The sequence below is a fragment of the Piliocolobus tephrosceles genome, chromosome 8 (genome assembly GCF_002776525.5).
Source record: "Piliocolobus tephrosceles isolate RC106 chromosome 8, ASM277652v3, whole genome shotgun sequence".
Classification (NCBI taxonomy): Eukaryota; Metazoa; Chordata; class Mammalia; order Primates; family Cercopithecidae; genus Piliocolobus; species Piliocolobus tephrosceles.
This window is the reverse complement of record NC_045441.1, coordinates 58,979,069-58,998,706: the sequence shown is the minus strand read 5'-3', so window position 1 is coordinate 58,998,706 and position 19,638 is coordinate 58,979,069. Positions and strand designations below refer to the sequence as shown.

The window sequence follows — 19,638 nt, the reverse complement described above, 5'->3', positions numbered from 1 at the left end:
AAAAAGCCATAGGATATACAGAAAACTTATTTTTTAAATCACAAGATTAAGTAATTCCCCACCAGTAATTACTTTAAATTTAAATGTGTTAAACTCCAAATCAAAAGAAATTGATTGGCAGGAAGGATTTTTTTAAAATAGGATACAACTATACATTGTCTACAACAGACTCACTTTAGATCTAAAGACACTCAATGCAAATAGTAACCAAAAGAGAGATGGAGTAGCTATACTAATATGAGACAAAATAGATAGTCAAAAACTGTTTTAAAAGACAAAGGCATTACAGATTTATAAAAGAGCCAATTCACTAGAAGATAGAATAATTATAAATATATACACACACCAAACATCAAAGCTCCCAAATATATGAAGCACTGACAGAACTGAATGAAGAAATAGACTGTTCTGCAACAAGAGATGGAAACTTCAACACTCCACTTTCAATAGTGAACAGAACAAGACAGAGCAATGAGGAAACAGAAGACTTGAGCAACACTATAAACCAAATAAAACTAATAGACATACAAAGAGCACTCGACCCAACAACAGAATGAACACTTTTCTCAAGTACATATGGAAAATTTTCCAGGACACACTATATGTTAGGCCACAAAACAAGTGTGAATACATTTTAAAATGACTGAAATAAAACTATCTTTTGTTACAATAGAGTGAAAATAGAAATCAGTAACAGAAGGAAAAATGAAAAATTCACAAATATGTGGAAATTAAATAACATATTCCTAAACAACCATGGGTCAAAGAAGACATCACAAGGGAAATTAGAAAACACCTTGAACCAAATGTAAACAAAAACAAAATTTACCAAAATGTAAGGGATGCAGCAAAAGGCACTGCTAAGAGGTAAATTTACAACTGTAAACACAATAAAAATGAAGATCTCCAACCAACAAACAAACCGTACACATTAGAAGAACAGAAAATGTACAGCACACCAAACCCAAAGTTAGCAAGAGGAAGGAAATAAAAATTAAAACAGATATAAATAAAATAGATAATACAATAAGAATAGAGAAAAAGTAATGAAACCAAAAGTTTATTCTTTGAAAAAAAAATCAACAAATTGGCAAATCTTAAGCTACATGACTAGAAAATATACACAGAAAACTCAAATTACTAATGTTAGCAATGAAATTGGACATTACTACCAATTTTACATAAATAAAAAGGATTGGCCAGGCACAGTGGCTCACGCCTGTAATCCCAACACTTTGGGAGGCAGAGGTGGGTGGATCACAAGGTCAGGAGTTCAAGACCAGCCTGGCCAAGATGGTGAAACTCCATCTCTACTAAAAATACAAAAAAAATTAGCCAGGCATGGTGGCGGGCACCTATAATCCCAGCTACTCGGGAGGCTGACGCAGAGAATTGTTTGAACCCGGGAGGCAGAGGCTGCAGCGAGCTGAGACTGTGCCACTGCACTCCAGCCTGGGCGACAGAGCAAGACTCCATCTCAAAATAAATAAATAGGATTTTAAGAGTACTATAAACAACCATATGCCAACAAATTGGATTATCTAGATATAATGGATAAATCCCTAGAAATAACCTAGCTAGATTAAATTATGAAGAAATAAAAGATCTGAATATATTTGAAATAAGGATTTGAAGTAGTAATCAAAAACCTCCCAACAAAGTAAACCCCAGGACAAGATAGCTTCATGGGTAAATTCTACCAAACACTTCAAGAAGAACTAACACCAGTCTTTCTCAAAGTCTTCCAAAAACTTGAAGGAGGAACACTTGAAACTCATTCTATGTGACCAGCATTATCCTGATACCAAAGCCAGAGAAAGATACTAGAAAACTATACAGCAATATCCCTTACGAATACTGATACAAGAATCCTCAACAAAATGTGGGTAAAACAAATTTGGCAGTGTAGCAAAAGGATTATACAAGATCGCCAAGTGGCATTTATTCTAGGAATGCAAAATGGTTCAAACATATAAAAATCAATTAACATAGTACACCATATGAACAGAATAAAGGGGAAAAACAAAGATCATCTCAATTGATGCAGAAAAACATCTGACAAAATTCAACACCCTTCCATCTTAAAAAAAAAAAAAAAAAAAAAGGAAACAAACTCACCAACATAATAAGGCCATATATGAAAAACCCATAACTAACATGATACTCAATGATGAATGAAAGACTGAAAGCTTTTCCCCTAAGATCAGGAACAAGACAAATATGCCTGTTTTTACCACTTCTATTCAACGCAGTATTGTGAGCTCTAGACAGACCCATCAGGCAAGAAAAATAACGCATCCAAATTGGAAAGGAAGAAGCAAAATTTATCTCTGCTATAAGAGACATGATTGTATATGTAGAGAACACTAGAGATTATATAAAATGTAGTGAGAGCTAACAATTCAACATTGCAGGACACAAAATCAATACAAAAATCAACTATGTTTCTACACATGAACAATTATAAAAAGAAAATTAAGAAAACGATTCCATTTACAATGGCATCAAAATAATAAAGTACCTAGAAATAAGTTTAACCAAAAAGGCGAAAAAAGCCTTGTACACTAAAAACTACATCCCCGAAAAAATCAAGGAAGACAAGGAAATGGAGAACCATCCCATGTTCATGGATTGGAAGGCTTAATATAAGATGACAATTCTAACTGAAGCTATGTACAGACTCAACGCATTTCTTCTCAAAATCTCAGCGACCTCTTGTGTAAAAACAAAAAAAGTCCATCCTAAAATTAATGTGGAATCTCAAAGGACCCTAAATAGCCAAAACAATCTTAAAAAAGAACAGGCCAGGCATGGTGGCTCACTCCTGTAATCCTAGCACTTTGGGAGGCCGAGGTGGGCAGACTGCCTGACCTCAGGAGTTCCAGACCACCCTGGGCAACACGGTGAAACCCCGTCTCTACCGAAATACAAAAAAAAATTAACCAGGTGTGGCAGCATGCGCCTATAGTCCCAGCTACTTCGGAGGCTGAAGCAGAATTGCTTGAACCTGGGAGGCAGAGGGTGCAGTGAGCCAAGATCACGCCACTGCACCCTAGCCTGGGGGACAGAGCGAGACTCCATCTCTTAAAAAAAAAGAAGAAGAAGAAGAAGAACAGTGTTAGAGGACTCACATTTCCTGACTTCCAACACTTACTACACAGCTATAGTAATCAAAACAGTGTGGTCTTGGCATAAAGGCAGACATATATATCAATGGAAGTGAATTAAGAGCCCAGATACAAACCCTTACATATACAGTTAACTGATTTTCAACAAGGATGCCAAGACTAATGGCAAAAAAAACAGTATATTCAACAAACAGTGCTGGGAAAACTGGATATATCCATACGTAAAACAATTAAGTTGGACCCTTACCTTAAACCATCTATAAAAACTAACTCAAGATGGATCAAAGATCTAAATATAAGAGCTAAAACTATAAAACTCATGGAAGAAAATATAGGGGAAAAGCTTCATGACACTGAATTTGGCAATAATTTCTTGGATATGGCAACAAAAGAAAAATAAGCTAGACTATCAAAATTAAAAACTTTTGTGCAAAGGACACTATCAAGACAGTAAAAAGGCAATCTAAGGAATGGGAGAAAATATTTGTAAATCATAATATCTAATAAGGGATTAATATCCAGGATATATAAATAACTCACTTAACAACTACAAAAACCCAGTTAAGAAATGGGCACAAGACTTGAATTAACGTTTCTTCAAAGACGATATACAGGTGATCAATCAGCGCAATAAAAAAAAGGCTTAACATCACTAATCATTGGGGAAATGCAAAACAAAACCAGGATGAGATACCACCTTATGCACATCAGAATGGCTATTATCAAAAAAACAGAAAAGAACGAGGGCTGGCAAAGATGTGAAGAAACTGGAACCCTCGTGCACTGCTGGTGATAATATAAAATGACACAGCCACTGTGCCAAACAGTATAGTGGTTTCTGAAAAAATTGAATTTAGTATTATAATATAACCCAGCAATTCTACTTTTAGGTACATATACCCAGAACAATTGAAAGCAGGGACTCAAGCAGATATTTTGTATACCAATGTTTATTCACTGGTATTTACAATAGCCAAAAGGTGGAAACAACTGACAACATAAATAGATGAGTAAATAAAAGTGGTATGTACATATAATAGAGTATTATTCAGATTTTAAAAGAAATGAGATCAGGCACAGTGGCTTACGCCTCTAATCCCAGCACTTGGGGAGCCAAGGCAGGAGGATTGCTTAAGCCCAGGAGTTCAAGACCAACCTGGGCAACACAGAGAGACTCCATCTCTACAAGAATTTTAAAAAGAAAAATTCGCCAAGCAGGGTGGTACATGCCTGCAGTCCCAGCACTCGGGAAGTTGCGGTGGGAGGACCACTTGAGCCCAGGAGGTCAAGGCTGCAGTGAGCCACGATAGCACCACTGTACTCCAGTCTGGGCAACAGAGTTAGACCCTGTCTCAAAAGAAAAATCATTAAAAAAAAAAATTCTGATACATACTACAACATGGACAAACCTTAACAATATGTTAAGTGAAATGAGCCAGTCACAAAAGGACAAATACCATATGATTCCACTTATATGAGATAACCAGGATAGTCGTATCCTCAGAGGCAGAAACTAAAATAGAAGTAACCAGGGGCTGAGGGAAGAGGTCACAGGGGTAATTGTTTAGTAGATAGAGAGTTTCAGTTTAGAATGATGAAAAGCTCATGAGAGATCAGTGATGGTGGCACAACAATGCGACTGTACTTAGTAACACTGAAAGGATAAAAGAGTACATTTTATTATGTATATCTTACCACAATAAAAAGCCCCGCAAGGTTGTCAATGTTATGTTTAAAAGAGAAGGTATAAATGGGGAGACATTTCAGACATGTATGTACAGAGGGCTTAGAAGAGCTATTCAGCAGATGAGTACCTAATGAACCAGAATTCTGGCAGAGATCCTGGGAGTGAAGTGAACCAAATCACTTGGGAAGTGTGAAGTAATTTCCTCCTCCAAGGAGGTCAGCAGATAGGACACGTAAAGCCAATGTTAAGATTTCTCTGGAGTCTAAGTAAAAGATTATCAAATCGGACAAGTCTGTTCTCAGTGTTTTCCAACAAGGTGCAACTGACATTTTGGACAGAACAACTGCTTCATCCTGTGGGACTCTCCTGCCTGCCATATGGTACTTAACATCCCTGAACTCCAAACCACTTACCAGGGGCATTCCCATCACCCTCATCACTCTAGCAACCAAAAAGAAACCCACCCACGTTTGTTACCACGACTACCATGACCCCCAGATCACTCAGAGTGAATGAATCCAAAACTGAAATATAAGCGTCCTGGTCTGTTAGGATATGACAAGCTATAAAGCAGTAGCAAGCAACTCTAAATCTCAATCAATGGCTTAAAACCAAAAAAAAAGGCTTCTGTCTTGTTCACATTACATGTCCATCACAGGCCAGCCCAAGGCTCTATTCCACACTGTCCTCACACCAGAACCTGGGCTGATAGAGCTACCACTCTGCAGAATGCTGGCAGATGCAGCGGCAGAGGGAATGAGATACAGTAAGTGGTATGCTGGTATTTAAATAATTCACTTAGAAGTGACACACAGTACTTCTCATATTCCACTGGCCAAAGCAAGTCAAAAAGCCTTGTCTGCTTCAGGGCCAGGAAACTGCAACCCTACCACTTACCTGGAAAGAAAAGAACCAGCCCTGATGACTTCCAAACTATGCCTGCAAAGTGCTCTGAAAAGTAGAAGGCGCTATGTAAATGTTAATTAAAAGTGTATTAGTAACAGTACTACTTTGCCCTTCCATCCATTCAATGGATATTTATTAAGCATCTAATACATGCTGGACATCATCTCCTAAGCATCAAATATATGCCAGACACCATGCTAAGAGATCTGATGAAAACTGAGTCGTAAGTGGTAGGGTAAGAGAAACAATCTTTAAAACAATTTCAGTGTGGTATGATAAATCTGATCAGGGAAGTCAGTCCAGATACTCCAGAAGTTCCCAGGGCAAGCACCTGAGCCAGTGGTGGGGGCAATGGTCAGGAAGACTTCCAAGAGCAGTAACCTACACAGCGGCAGGATGCAGTCACCCTGGAGAACCTGCTGTAGATGCACAGGTGGAAGCATGAATGTTGAAGTTCTGGATGGGGTGTCCCTGCCTTCTACCAAGTCAATGAGACCAACTTGCACAAATTCCCCATAGCCCTAATCCAGTCACTTCCACTAAATGTCCACTGACACATTTATGGGTTTTCTGGGTTTTCTTGGTTTTCTAGGCAGACCAGATGTAAAGAACAGATCTCTGGGACTACTCTCCACTTTCCCCCCAACTAGAACATTCTATGAGATGCTCTAAGTTCAAGGAGACAACATTCGTTCAGTCCAGTTATCATAAGCTTGGTTCTAACCTCAGCAAAAACTGCTTTCTCTCAGCTAATACAGTGCAACAAAACGGGAAATGCCCTAGGAAAACAATGTGTCAGAGGTTCCTAACCACTGAAAATCAGGGACATTCCCTTTATGACATATTAAATACATTATAAAGAGTGATTAAAAATAGTGCAGACTCCAACACAAGCCATAAGATATAGAGTATACCACCCTGAGATATTTACCAAAGTTCCTCTAATAAAAAAATTTTTTTCAACAGAAAAATATATAAAATACACATCTAGAAACACTACACAGTCACTAAAAATGAAAACTGTAAAGACCTCTAAGCTACTAGGAAAAGGAATGCTGACAGTGCTAAGGAAAGCAGATTCCAACAGCAATCATACTGTAAAGGTTAGACAAAGATGACAATTGTGCTACAGGCAAACACTACATGGAAACTCTGCAGAAAATGGGGCATGGAGAGTAGGGGAAGCAGAGAAGTGGTTCAGTGCAGCTTACAGTAACATGTTATTGTTTGCACAATGCAAATTTCACATAAAAGTCATTCCTATGTAAAAGCTTGGTGGATCTTATTCACATTCCCAAACTGACTTTTATATGCCTATAAAGCATAATCTGGTGCGTTCCTTAAAAAGAACTATGCTAGCTGCTGTTAACACTCCAGCCCTTTCAGTTAAAGGGAGGAAGGAACAGGGCAAGTTTCCTGACTCGCCAAGGCCCCATGATTCCAGCAGCACGGGCCAGGCAGAGGCTCTGGGGACAGAATCCTGGCTGAGTAACCTTCCTTACAAATTGCCCTGAGCAAACCAGTCAATTTAGCCTTATCTTTAAAATGCAGATAACACAAACTACTTCACAGAACTACAGTGGAGATTAAATTTGTTAACTTTTAAGCACCTAGCACAGCAAGACTTGTAAAAGGAAGTGATAGTTTCCATTCCTTGGGGGCAAAAATGGATGGCTCTTAAGGTCTCCCTCTACTCTCCAAACCCAAGGTCCCCCAGGTCCCCATAGCACAGAGCAGGAGCCAGCTGAGCTTTGGCAAAAGCAAAAGAGGAAGGGAGTTCAAGCGTGGCCTTCTGGTAGAGAGTGGGGAAAGAGGAGTGTTTTCTGTGTCTTTGTTCTTCCACCCTACCAATGCCTAGCACACAACAGGTGCTCAATTGAGTATCTGATCAGTGGACTAATCAGCAAGCCCTCTGTCCTCAACTGATGGTCATAAAGGAAAACAGGCAGGAAGCACCATCTATTTATTTGAACTAAAGCTCAGGCCCCTTGCACTGTGAGACTCCGCAGCTTATTTCTGTGCTGCATACAGGGTGCTAGCATTTACTACTATGGAAGATACATTTTTCTGAGTGTTAACTTCAGTGATATTTACCAAATATGCCTCTGAATGGTCCCATTTCAAAAAACACTACAGAAAACACTGTTTTTCATAAACAAAAAGAAAACAAAATGGCCCCAGTAATACTTTCTTATCTCTATCCCTACTTACTTCAAGTAGTCTGTATCTATTCTACTTTAGTGAATAAAGCTGAGTCTTTTCTAAAACAAAACTGTATACTGGAGGTAAAAATCCTAAACCGTAACTTTGAGTAAAGGAAAACTCTCAAGAGCGGTTTAAATGTAATACGCCTGGCTTATTCTATTCCAGTGATGTTCTAATCTTTTTTATTATTTACTCTAATGTTCATAATTGTTTTAGGCCACAATTATCTCACTGTTTCCTGGCCTGTGTACCTGATCAGAATCGTTATGATCTCTGAGGTTTTCTCCTGATTTTTGAGAATCCTGCTCTGCTATGGATGGGGTAGCCAGCAGAACACAGACAGACCAACCAAGGAGCCTTTTAAATACAGGACTATTAAAGTGACAAATCATTGTCCTTTCTGTGACCAGCTTCTGGGATTACATGTTAAGCAACAGGATCAGATGGGAGCATTTTGTAGCTAAGAGACCAATACCAGAAAAATTTCCCTTTACCCCTTCAACAGCATGCTCCTGCCTATTTACAAGAATATTTAGCATAATTTGCTTCTTAGATGGGCCATCCTGTACTCTGGAGCTAGAAGAAAGTATGAGGAGAACACTGACATTCAGTGCCCACCAGTTTCTCTCCTGGGGAGCTGCACTGTTGACAGCTCTTAGTAAGAGATCACACCCTTGCCTTTACGAGGTATTTCTGTCATTTTATATAAAAGCACAAAGACACAGTGGTCAGCACAAAACTACAGCCTGTGGGAAGCGTAATCACTGTCAGAGGACATCAAATCCAACACAAAAAAATCCTTGTTTGCCTGTTACTCATAACATAGGCCTAAGCTGCTTTGCTGAAACACTTAGCTCTGTGCTTTCCAAGCGACACTTACTCCAATGTGTGAGATTAAAACCCACTGCACACTGAGCTGAACGACATTCGATGTGCAGCAATGCCACTTCAGGCGGTTCATCACATTGCTTTATTCATAAGGCTGGGAGACAGGGTGGAACCACACTATTTTAACATCTTGCTGTGCCTGAAATGTTCATTAAGTGCTCTTATCTGCAGTCACCTGCCCATCCCATAGAACCACTCTCCACTAATTTAGAGACTATAATCTGTGCACATTTAAATTACGATGAACAGGAACATTTCCACTGGAAAAATCATCACACATCTTGATTTGCACTGCCAATTAGGTCTTTAGAAAAGGGAAAAAAAAAACAACCCTGATCATCTTACATATAGTAATTGGCCTTAATTGGTGCATAATGGATCGGATATAATTTGTGGGTAACCCCTACATGATAAATAGTTTATTTAACATTTTAGAACTACCAAAAATTAGCCTCATTATGTGGCAGTAAACGTTCACTTCCAACTATACATTCTGGGACTTCTGAGTTTCCTAACATGAATTATGAATATCAGTGGTGGAAGTACAAAGGACTCTCCAGCCTAACAGCAGGAGTGATACATTCCAAAAACATTTTCTGATTACATTCACAAGGCGCTCAGGATAAATTCCAGATACATTTCCTGATTAAACTCACAAGGAGCTCAAATCTCCATCCAGAGGGTTTGCTTTTTGTTTTGTTGTTTTGAGTCCTGCAACAGCAGAAACTCCTAGAAGGTTAGGACGCTGGCCGAAAGTGGTGGCTCACGCCTGTAATCCCAGCACTTTGGGAGGCCGAGGCGGATGGACCACCTAAGGTCAGCAGTTCAAGACCAGCCTGGATAACATTGTGAAACCCTGTCTCTACTTAAAAAAAAAAAATAATAATACAAATAATTAGGCGTGGTGGCGGGCGCCTGTAATCCCAGCTACTCGGGAGGCTGAGGCAGGAAAACTGCTTGAACCGGGGAGGTGGAGGTTGCAGTGAGCCAAGATTGCGCCATTACACTCCACCCCGGACAAGAGCGAAACTCCGTCTCAAAAAAAAAAAAAGAAAATTGGATGCTAATTTTTTACGGTATTAAAATCAGCATGGTAATTAAATTTTTTACGGTATTAATATTAGCACGGTAAAAGCCAGTGGCAAAAATTAAAAAAAAAAAAAACGAACCCTGTCTCAGTCCCTAGGCTTTACTGTTTGTTTCCCTTGCTTTTAATAGTTTCTCTCACAGGAGGCATTTTTTAAATATTCTCAGAAACATCAACAACAGATTTTTCTCAAATGACCATTTTCAGGAAGGCTTCAGAAACTACTAAAATGCCAAAGCTACCGTTAGTGGCTCGGTCTTTGCCGCCAGACTCGGGCAGGTGACAGCAGCTTGGGCTCGGGCACCTGGCACTCTGCGCCTTCCAACGCTGGCGGCCCCGCCTCCCCTTCTCCCTGGCCAGGCACGCAGGTGGAGGAAAGTCAACACCAGTCGGAGGCAAAGTGGAAGCAGTGAGTCTAGCGACTCTCACAAAAACAAGTGGAAAAAAAAAAAAAACAATCCTCGCACAAAGCATCTCTGTGCTCCCACAAGCAGAGGCGTGGTTGCTTGTTTCCCTTTTTAAAGGTTGTATTTTTAGTTCTTTTGAAAAATGTTTTTATTGCTTACTTCTAAGTAAACATGTATCTCCATTACGATAACGTAGAGTAAAGCTCTTTTAAGAAGTAAAAAGAGAAAACTGAAGTCACGTTCACATTCCCACAACTCACTGAAACGTTTGGAGGAACTTACTCAACTGTTTGCTAATGAGTTTTAAAGGATAGTTACGCCCTTAACGCATAATTGGGGTCGTGCTGTGCATATGATTTGGGATCTTGTAGCTTGTTTAACTTGGCCCAATGACGTTACCATTTCCCCCAAATGGTTACTAATTCCTTGAGAACGTTTACAAAAGTTCTAGAATAAACACTAAAGTTATTCTTTTTAAACTCCATTATCCAAGTTGGACTGGTCTGGCGATCGACTACTAAAAAAAAATACAACTTTCTTAAGCTTCCTGATCTCCGTGCCAATTCCCGGAGAAAGTGCGGGGAGTGCACAAAAAAGCCCCTCCCCCGTCTCAGGAGGGCTGCAAACGCAGGCGCTGCGCCCCGCTAGCTCCCCGCCTGCACCCCCGGCAGCCACCCTAGACTGAGCAGAGCGCCAGGCTGAGCGCAGTTGTGTGCTGCGGCGACCGGGCTCTGTGGTCTGCGTGGCACAAACGTGACCCACCGCGCACACCTGCAGGGCGCGCCCACTCCGGCACTCACTCGGCTGGGCGCGCCAGATTCCCAGCGCAGCAGCCAAGGGCCACGTTTCCAGCCCAAGGCCAGCAGGACCGAGTCGCAAAGGGAAGTCAAACTGTGGGTGCTGGCGGACGGCCGGACCCTCACCTGGTAGCGAGTCGCCAACTCCATGCTTCCTGACGCGGCGCCAGTCTCCTCCTCCCAGCACGCGGCCACGGGAGCCCGGACTCACCACGGCCCAGCGCACCAAAAACGCCCCGCGCACGAGCAGCCAGTGCGCAGCGCCCGAGCACAGGCGGGCCCCGGGAGGGGCGCACTCGGCGCCCGGGACGGGGGGAGCGCGTCGCGCTGCCCGCTCGGTGCCGCCTCACTGGGCCTCGTGGCTCCGAACACCGTCCCAACTTCGCGGCTACTGACCCTCTCTTCGCAGGCGGCGCGAGAGGGAGCTGCAGTTGGGGGCGGCATGAGCAGTTACCAGTGTTAGGGCGCCGGGTTCCCCCCTGCAGCGGAGGGAGGGAGTGGAGCCGTCCGGCGGGGTTTAGCGCGGGAGAAATGAGGGGGCTGTCCCGGCGCAGCCTCCAGCTGGCACGCGCGCAGGATACTTGGCAGGGTTTATTCCAGGTCATGCCCTGGGGCTCGAGCTTCTGCTGCAACCCCTGTCTCTGATCCAGGAAAATATTGTAGGGCGGTTTTGGGGCTTGTTTTGTTTTGTTGTTGTAAAGGGGCAGCGTTCTCTTTGGGAGGATTCTGTCTCCCAAAACATTTGCTACAGGGTTCACTTTGCAAAACAGGCAACCCAGGTTTCTTTACCAGGGCCCAGGTGGACACTGCAAATCCCTCTGAAACTTTAAACGGCCGTTGCACAGTAGGCCTCCACACCCACCAGAGTTTGTAGAGGTCAGGAATGCTGATTAATTTAGCAGAATTGACCCTGGCACCTACTAAGCATCAGGCACTGGGTTAGTCCTAGGAACAGAAGGGTGAACAAAAACAGGCCCCTGCTCTGTTGGAGTTTACAGCCTGAAGAGCCAGTTACCAACCTAATTGCATTATTCTAAATAAATACAACAAAATGATGCAAATAAGCGTAATAATAACAATGATGTGAATTTTATAGATTAGATTTATAATTAATATTAATTTGATACCACTAGCAATGACAAATGTAATGATGATGCACATAAATGTCAATTTGGAGCGATGATGCCATGAGAAAAAAGGCAAGTGGTATTATGGTGGTGTAAAATAGGGAGACAATCTGGTAGAGGTCAGGGAATACTTCTTAGAGCTCAGGTATGAAGAGTGAGGAATTAAGTTTGTGGAAATTGTGCGAGACTTGAAGTAGAGAGTGGGGAGAATGGTAAATGAAGTTGTCCTGAAATCACAGCAGCTTTGCTGGACAGTGTCGCATGCCTATTTAGAACCGTGGTCATGGATTTACAGTAGAGCATCCTGTATGCATAGGACCTTCTGCAGCCCCTCTCAACTGCTTAGGATCTGACGTTCATCTTTATTGAGTGAGTGAATGAAATTTGCTAAACATTTACTCAAGCTTGAAGAGAAAACATGGAAAAGGTTTCCTTCCTTCCTTTGGTTAGTTCAGCAAACAACATGTGTTATGTGCTCCCATGTTCCAGTCCTCAGTGTTCTTACTTCCTGGTAGTAGTAAGACCAATACAACATTGTCTAACTTAAAATGTTTTATTTTTATTGGATAATGTTCATTATTCATTGTAGCTACTTCATTTTTATTATGCTTTAGAGTTTTCCTTCACATGCAGTATCTCCTTGAATCTTCTCAATATCCTTCCAGATTCTTGTTGTCCACATTTTTAAAATAAGGAAACAGAGTCTAAGAAAATACATTAAGAGATCCCTGCCACCCTGCCACTAAGTGACAGCAGCAGACTGCCAAACTGAAAACCATTCCTTATTCCTTATTCTTTCCATTTTTTGTAGTTTTTCCCTTTGGCTGCCAGGAAGCTTAGAGTGAAAATTAATTCAATCAGAGCTCTTCTTCCTTTTTTTTTTTTTTAAGATAATTGCTTCCTCATGAACTGCTGATCTTGTTTGCACTCCTTTTCGTTGTAGGTTAAATCAAATCCATTTTGGAAAAGGGAGCACAAATTTGAAGCAGGTCAGATTTTGCAAAGCACTTGAAGCAGCGTAGCCTAGCTACTTCTGTATCAGGAAACCTATAAGCTGTTGAACTTTTCTCTTTAGAAATTTGCCATAACCAGCCCTAAATCTTCAGATGACAACACGGAAATTTTCTTCCTGGGCTTAGCAAAGCCTGTGCACCCTTGATGGTATTTAGTAATTGGTTATATAGTGGTGTGTTTTGTTTTATTTTGGTCAGGCTTTGGGAAAATCCCTAAGGAACCAGAGGATTTTAACATCACACTGCAGTAATACTTTCTAATAATTATTATTGATAGGGTTCACAGGATGTGAGCACTGGGTTTCATCATGGCACTGCAAGAATGAGTGTCCCTTCCCAGATTCAACAGTGTACATATTGCAACAGAGAAAAAGAAGACATAATGTTTGCAACTTCCTTTAAGAAGTCTGTCAGAAATCTATGCTTGATTGCTTTTTAAATGTTTCTATGAGAGAGTGAAAACTTGGTCCCCAGTACCTTGAACAAGGTAAGAAATTTGTGATTAGAAGCCAAAGGAGTTAATAATGCCACACTAAAGTATGCTGCTCTGGCATATTCACTATTTTAAGTTAAAAGCACTTAAAAGGAAAAAAAAAAAAAAAAAACAGGTACAAGAAGATCACTCTGAACTTAATGTTATTTCTTAAAAGCAGGCGATAAAATTCCCCTGTGAAAGATGTCCTCCCTACACAAGAAGGAAAGCCACATTCTTATCAAAGACAGGAAACTGAAGCTGAGGGAAATCTGTACAAACAAACCTTGTTAAACTAACCCTTATCTTCTTAGACACTTCTCCATCCAATTAACTACACTAGCCCATGCCCCTTTGCCTTATTGCATTTTCAGTTTTACTACTCTGTGCAATTCACTATATAAATGTCCGACTCGAACTTCATCCTGGGGTCTTCATTTCCCTAAGAAGGCACCCATGCCACATAAAACTTCGATTAAACAAATCTATATGCTTTTATCTTGTTCATCTATTTTATGTCAGTTTAATCCTCAGACCCAGCCAGGACTCAAAAGGATGGAGATGAAGTTTTACTCCCCTACAAAGCCATTATTTAACCTCATTAAATGATGTGAGAGAGCTGTGATTAGATGTCAACCCTGGCCCACAATTTTTGCTTTGTAAAAGGAACCCAAACATCTCTCCTCTATCTGAAGTAGTATCTCTGCCTTCCCCACAGACCTTAGTTGTGGGCAAACTCCCTAGTCTTCCCCACATAACAGAAAACTGTGCTGGTTTGGTGCTCTGGACAACTCACCAGAGAATCTACCTTCTGCAAAGAGCTGGAAGCAACATGAGCAACTGAGAGGTAATTTCATTAGGTCTGCCTCCCCTGCTTGCTTTTGGTCATTTGCCTCTTGGTGTTGTATCCTTTTCCCATGAAGTTGAAGGTTGCAGTTGCTGAACACGGGGCCACTGAACACTGAAATTTAACCTTCACTGGCTACTTTATAGATAACATTCATAGGTCACCATGGTAATTGTTGCTTCCTTTTTTTTTCTTTCCAGAAACTTAGGCCAGCCTCTGTCCAGTTCAAACTGGTTGAGACCACCAATTCTTCAAGTGCCTGAGAGATGTCAGAGGGTCAAAAACTCCAACCTCAGATTATGCTAACACTGCCATTTTTCTGTACACACGTCCTATGTAATGCCATGAACTCTGGCTTCATTTGTGCAGGATGAGCCTGTTACTTCATTTTTTCCCAGTGCCAATTACATTTCCCCATACCTCAGACCACCAAATTTCCCTAAACCATAAATATCCCTAAGCCTAATCTTCAGGGAGGCTTATTTCAGAGCTATTCTCCCACCTCCTCACTCCATGCCCTTGTGAATAAACCTTTTTTTTCTTTTGCAAAACTCTTGTCACAGTAATTGATTTACTGTTCAGGGCAGAACACACTAGGACCTAGCTGGTAATAGTATCTGAGTACCACTTAGCATTGTATGTGGTCATGAATAAATAAAGTGACGGTTAAACAAGAAAACATCACTGGTTGTTCTCTAGCTCTTGGTCTCTTGAAACTTCCATCTCATTGTGATTAGATAACACCTACCCTAGAAGGGGGAGACCTCCCTAAATTTGAAACATTCAAATATAAAATTTCCAAGTTGCTGCAGAATCAAAGATCTAGAATTGAGTCTTTTGTAAAATCATCGTCTAATACTGACTGGGTGCCTTTCTCAACGTTTTTCTTTATTATTATTACAACCTGGTATTCCATTTTCCTGACTTGGCATGTCAAGATGATGTTGTCACAATCTCACAATGTAAGTACACTCTGATGAAAATCGCCCTAATGGTTTATGATGAAATAACCTGGACAATCAATAATCAGATCTGTCCATATATCAGATGCAGAAAAATACACATCATGATGAAACTTTAATGCCTGTGGTCTTTCAAAAAGTCAATAGTAATAGTGATATCAAGAATAGCAGCTAATTTTAAAGAGTACTCACCATGCTCTAAGCCCTGTGCTGAATTAACCTTTGAATCTGTTCCCTCCTTGAATCCTTCAACTGAGAGTTCTACATCTTTTCAAAACTAGTGCTGTAAAAGTAAGTAAAACCATATTTTCAAAGCATTTGGGATTTCTTAAAGATGCTATGTAAACTCCAGATACGATTAATGCAACCTATATTACATAGGTTTTTGCAATAGATAGTGCATTATTTAGCATTTAGTATGTGAACATAAAATATTATTTTGACCAGGCACTGACAATAAATGAGTGAAAATGAAAACATGTTATTCAATAATTTTTATCTTTCTTTGAATTTAGGTCTTATAAAAGAAAATTTTTAATTTCCAATTAGTGGTATCAACAAAAGCACTCTGGTACATAGATTTTAAAGAACTACATTTTTCTTCATAATCGTTTAGGCAGTATACTTAAAAATAATCTATAAAATGTCAATATACAGAGTTCAGAATAAATGTATCTATAAAAATGACTTTTAAATTACTTCTTAAATAACAAAAGGTCATAAAATATTTCATTAGTTCAATAGATAAATGCAGGATATTTTTAAAAGCAGTTTTTAATTTCTATTTTGTCAAGGCTAAAATAACCAACCATATAGTATTTCAGAAACGAAAGTCAAAGTATTAATATTTGTTATAATATTTGGAAAACTTTATTGCTTCAGGTATGGTAAGTAATCTCTATTTGCTAGCCCCGATTCAGTATTTGACAGGCAAAAATAGAAAATCTTGGGTTATAAAATGGAAAATTTGGGATCAGAAATAGAGTAATACCATATATATATATAGTTTTTCTTTTGAGACGGAGTCTTGCTCTGTTACCCAGGCTGGAATACAATGGCGCGATCTTGGCTGACTGCAACCTCTGCCTCTCACATTCAAGCGATTGCCCTGGCTCAGCCTCCCGAATAGTGGGGATTACAGACATGTCCCACCACGCCTGGCAAATTTTTGTGTCTTTAGTAGAGATGGGGTTTCACCATTTTAGCCAGGCTGGTCTCGAACTCCTGACCTCAAGTGATCCACCAGCCTTGGCCTCCCTAAGTGCTGGGATTACAGGCATGAGTCATGGCGCCCGGCCAAGGAATATAGTAATACTAAATTCCTGAGAGAAAAAAAAAAAAAAACACAACTTTCCAGGCCTTGCAGAATTTCCCAAGTTGTTACAGACTTATCCTTCTTGGAATAATCAAGTATTTGTATGCTAGTGATAAGGCTGGATCGCATTTGTGATAACAGAACACGTATGGAAGTGAGGCAGTTATGGGTTTATTTAGTCCTTTTGAGCCTCCAGCTGATTCTAATGAGCAGGCATGTTTGAGAATCATTGCTCTAGTATAGCTCAGTGGCTTGCAAAGTGTGGCAAGATCAGCAGCATCCATATCACTTGAGCTATGGTAAGAAATTCACATCCTTGGGCCCCCTTCTGGACCTACTGAATCAGAAACTTTGGGGGTGGAGCCCAGCAATCTGGATTTTAGTCACCATTCTAGTGATTCTTATCCTCACTGAAATTTACAAACCTCTCTAGTTGTAATCCAAAGTGTACTGCTCACCGACCAGGCAATCTAGAGACTAATCATTGAGCTTCATTTTTCTCATCTGTAAAATCAGGATACTATATACCTGCCTAACTCCCTCAACAGTATTCTTTTTGTATGTGTGTGAAGGTTCTTATTTACTTATTTGACAAGTAAAAATTGTATATGTTTATGGTGTACAACATGAGATTTTTGATATATGTGTACATTTTGGCATGGCTAAATCAAGCTATTTAACATGTGCATTACTTTGCATAGTTGACACTTTTTGTGAACCTTACAGTCAGCCCTTTTAGCATTTGCAAAACACAATATTTTGTTATTAACTGTAGTCACCGTGATGTACAAGAGCTCTCTTGAACTCATTCCTCCTGTCAAATCTAAATTTTGCGTTCTTTGACCAACATCTCCCCAATCCTCCCACCCCTTTCGACAGTATTCTTACAAAGATGAACATGTAGTATCAAATGCAATTGTATTTTGAGAAAGCTAGAGTGTTTTAAACTTGTAAAGTAGTATTAATAGTTGTAATCCTTCCATTTATTGATCACTAACCATGTTCCAGAACCTGTTGACTCATTATACCACTCAGTCATTACCACAAACATGTGATGTACAGAATACCATCTTTTTTTTTTTTTTTTTTTTTTTTTGAGACGGAGTCTCGCTCTGTCGCCCGGGCTGGAGTGCGGTGGCCGGATCTCAGCTCACTGCAAGCTCCGCCTCCCGGGTTCACGCCATTCTCCTGCCTCAGCCTCCCGAGTAGCTTGAGCCACCGCGCCCGGCCACCATCTTTTTTTTAATTTCAGATGAGGAAACTGAGGCTTTGAGGGTTTAAAACACTTGCTCAGGGTGACCCAGCAGAGTCAAGTTAGAACTTAGATCTGTGCTACTATCAGGCTATACCCTCTCTTCAGAGAGCCTGAGAGAGAGGGAAAAGAGATTCAAACTTCAATTTTAAAAATGGAGCCTGGGTAACGTTGTGAGACACCCATCTCTCCAAAAGTTTTTTAAAAATTAGCCAAGTGTGGTAACATGCTCTTGTGGTCCCAGCTGCTCAGGAGGCTGAGGTAAGTGGATCGTTTGAGCCCTGTAGGTTAAGGCTGCAGTGAGCTGTGAGGGCATCACTTCACTTCAGCCTGGGGGACAGAGCAAGACCCTGACTCAAAAATATATATAATTAATTAATTAAAATGGGACTGGGAATGGATACAAGATTATAGCTAAAGAGGAAGAATAAGTTCTATGTGTTCTGTAGCACGGTAGGGTGAATACAGTCAACAGTAATTTATTGTATATGTTTAAAAAGCTGAAAGGGTTTTGAAAGTCCTCAACACAAATAATAAATGCTTGAGGTGATGGATATGCTAAATACCCTGAGTTGAGGATTGCACATTGTATAAAATGTATCCAATACCCCTTTGTACCCCATAAATATATACAATTATTACATATCAACTAAAAATATTTAAAAGGCTAATGACAACCTAATTTGTCTATCAGGACATGTAGATGTAAACTGTTTAATTCATACACTAGAATACTGTATATCAGTTCAAATGAATAAATTGGTCTGCATTTATCAATCAATAAGCATAAATCTCAAAAAGCATTAAATTCAAGTTAATAAACAAAATAGTAAAATTGAGGAACTAGGTCCTTTACATACTACCATCCCAACCTGTTTATTTACTGTGCCTAGAATTCTGATACCTTCCCCCTATTTCTTTTTGAAAGTGATTATTTATCTGTTTATAGGCCATTTTTAACAGTATTCCTGAATTCTTTTCAAAAGACTTCCCCACTTCATCACGCACACACCCCTGGCTCTCTTTTCTGCAATCCACTAATAGTCTAGACTTTAATGCTGTAAAATTTGCCCCAGCTGGTTATTCGAATCTGATAATCTGATCATCATGTCTTTAACAGCTTTCAGCTCTGACCTACAAGTCATGTCTGGATTCTTTTATAGCTTTTGAGTCCAAACAAGCTCCTGACCTTGCTAACTATAGCCCAGCACCAGGAGATTTCTGACAGTATAAAATTCAAGGCCTAATCTTAAGACTATTCATGAAATTGATAACCATAAATTCCAAGATGGGCTCAGTACAACAGGACTTGGCATTTCCGGCCATTACTTCCAAAGCAAATCATATCTGTATATGAAATATAACAAATTCTGCTAGTCTGAAAGCATTTTAAATATGGCTTGTTATGTTCAGCCTTTCCACACTGCTCTTACAAACAGGAGGTGTTCTGTTTCCATCAGACTCTGAACAAGTAAACTTAAAGGTAATGATGTTACAGTCTGAGTCTTTTTCTTTTTAAAGAAAAGCCACATAAGCAACAAAAGC

At 40.1% G+C, this 19,638-nt stretch overlaps 1 protein-coding gene and 1 long non-coding RNA gene across 5 annotated transcripts in view; one reads left to right on the top strand and one right to left on the bottom strand.

The window, feature by feature from the left end:
• The window catches only part of CDCA7L (cell division cycle associated 7 like), a 44,497-nt gene extending 32,964 nt beyond the window's left edge, over positions 1–11,533 (bottom strand). For 2 of the 4 annotated variants that reach the window (XM_023215958.1, XM_023215960.1), the window contains exon 1: positions 11,232–11,533. In XM_023215958.1, coding sequence (XP_023071726.1) covers positions 11,232–11,255 — 24 coding nt within the window. In that variant the 5' untranslated portion in view covers positions 11,256–11,533. The remainder of the gene's footprint in view (positions 1–11,231) is intronic. The other 2 variants (XM_023215959.1, XM_023215961.1) reach the window with 1 other exon arrangement.
• A 1,698-nt stretch (positions 11,534–13,231) lies between these two features.
• On the top strand, positions 13,232–15,074 carry LOC111545072. Its single transcript, XR_002732332.1, has 3 exons — positions 13,232–13,732; positions 14,436–14,564; positions 14,765–15,074. It is a non-coding gene; the product is annotated as an uncharacterized LOC111545072 (long non-coding RNA).
• The last annotated feature ends 4,564 nt before the right edge of the window (positions 15,075–19,638 follow it).